The sequence below is a fragment of the Acanthisitta chloris genome, unplaced genomic scaffold (genome assembly GCF_000695815.1).
Source record: "Acanthisitta chloris isolate BGI_N310 unplaced genomic scaffold, ASM69581v1 scaffold24735, whole genome shotgun sequence".
Lineage (NCBI taxonomy): Eukaryota > Metazoa > Chordata > Aves > Passeriformes > Acanthisittidae > Acanthisitta > Acanthisitta chloris.
Window position 1 is genome coordinate 1 of NW_008673599.1, and position 757 is coordinate 757.

The 757-nt window shown below is 43.6% G+C and overlaps 1 protein-coding gene across 1 annotated transcript in view; it reads right to left on the reverse strand.

The window, feature by feature from the left end:
- Positions 1-536: 536 nt before the first annotated feature.
- TMEM204 (transmembrane protein 204) overlaps positions 537-757 on the reverse strand; it is a gene marked incomplete at its 3' end in the record, with an annotated part of 10,409 nt that continues 10,188 nt past the window's right edge. The window contains exon 2 of the mRNA XM_009075024.1: positions 537-692. Coding sequence (XP_009073272.1) covers positions 537-692 — 156 coding nt within the window. The remainder of the gene's footprint in view (positions 693-757) is intronic.

Here is a 757-nt window from a genome sequence, read left to right on the forward strand (position 1 = left end):
GTGAGAATTGCTGTGGGAATTTTATTTATAGCCCTCAGTGGCATGAATGGAGTTTAGCTTTCTGGGACAGACAGATACATCTGCAATCCAGCAGAATCCAGCTGATGGTCGCTGAGTACAATTCAGTTAGCTAAAAGCAAAGTGTCACCTTTCAACAGGACTTCAGAAATTTGTTCAGCCCTTCTGCTCTGCTTTCTCACAGTTCCCTTGGTGTATTTTGTCCTGTTAAATTCTGGGATTACAGTGCATCCAGTTTGTTTCTTTTATGTTTGCCTTCCTGGTTTCATAGGAAATGATAAAGCCTTGTTTTCCTTGGTTGGCAGAAGCCTCACTCTGATATATCCCAGATAAAAGCTTCTATTCATGTGCTGCAGAATCTCATGGGGAGAGCTTGGTGGAGACAATGAACTTGCTTTTAGATTTAAGCTTTTTTGCTATTCTTTGTGACTGGTAAGATTTATAAAGTAAGAAACTCTTTTCCACCTGGATTTAATAGAGACTGAGTATTTTTCCATCAGTAGAAAAAATGGACTTACTGGCAAGTTGGAACACGGCAGCTATGGCCTCCTCCCACCACTGGGTATCCTGGGAGATGATGGGGAGCTCCATCAGCCCCAGGACGAAGATGATCTGCCCAGCAGTCAGGGCCACGGTGGCAATGAGGTTACAGGCACGCATCATGTCGAACTGCACTAGGGAAACACAGGCAGCAGAAAGTTAAAATGCTATAAAACTGGGAAAAAGCAAATCCTGGCCA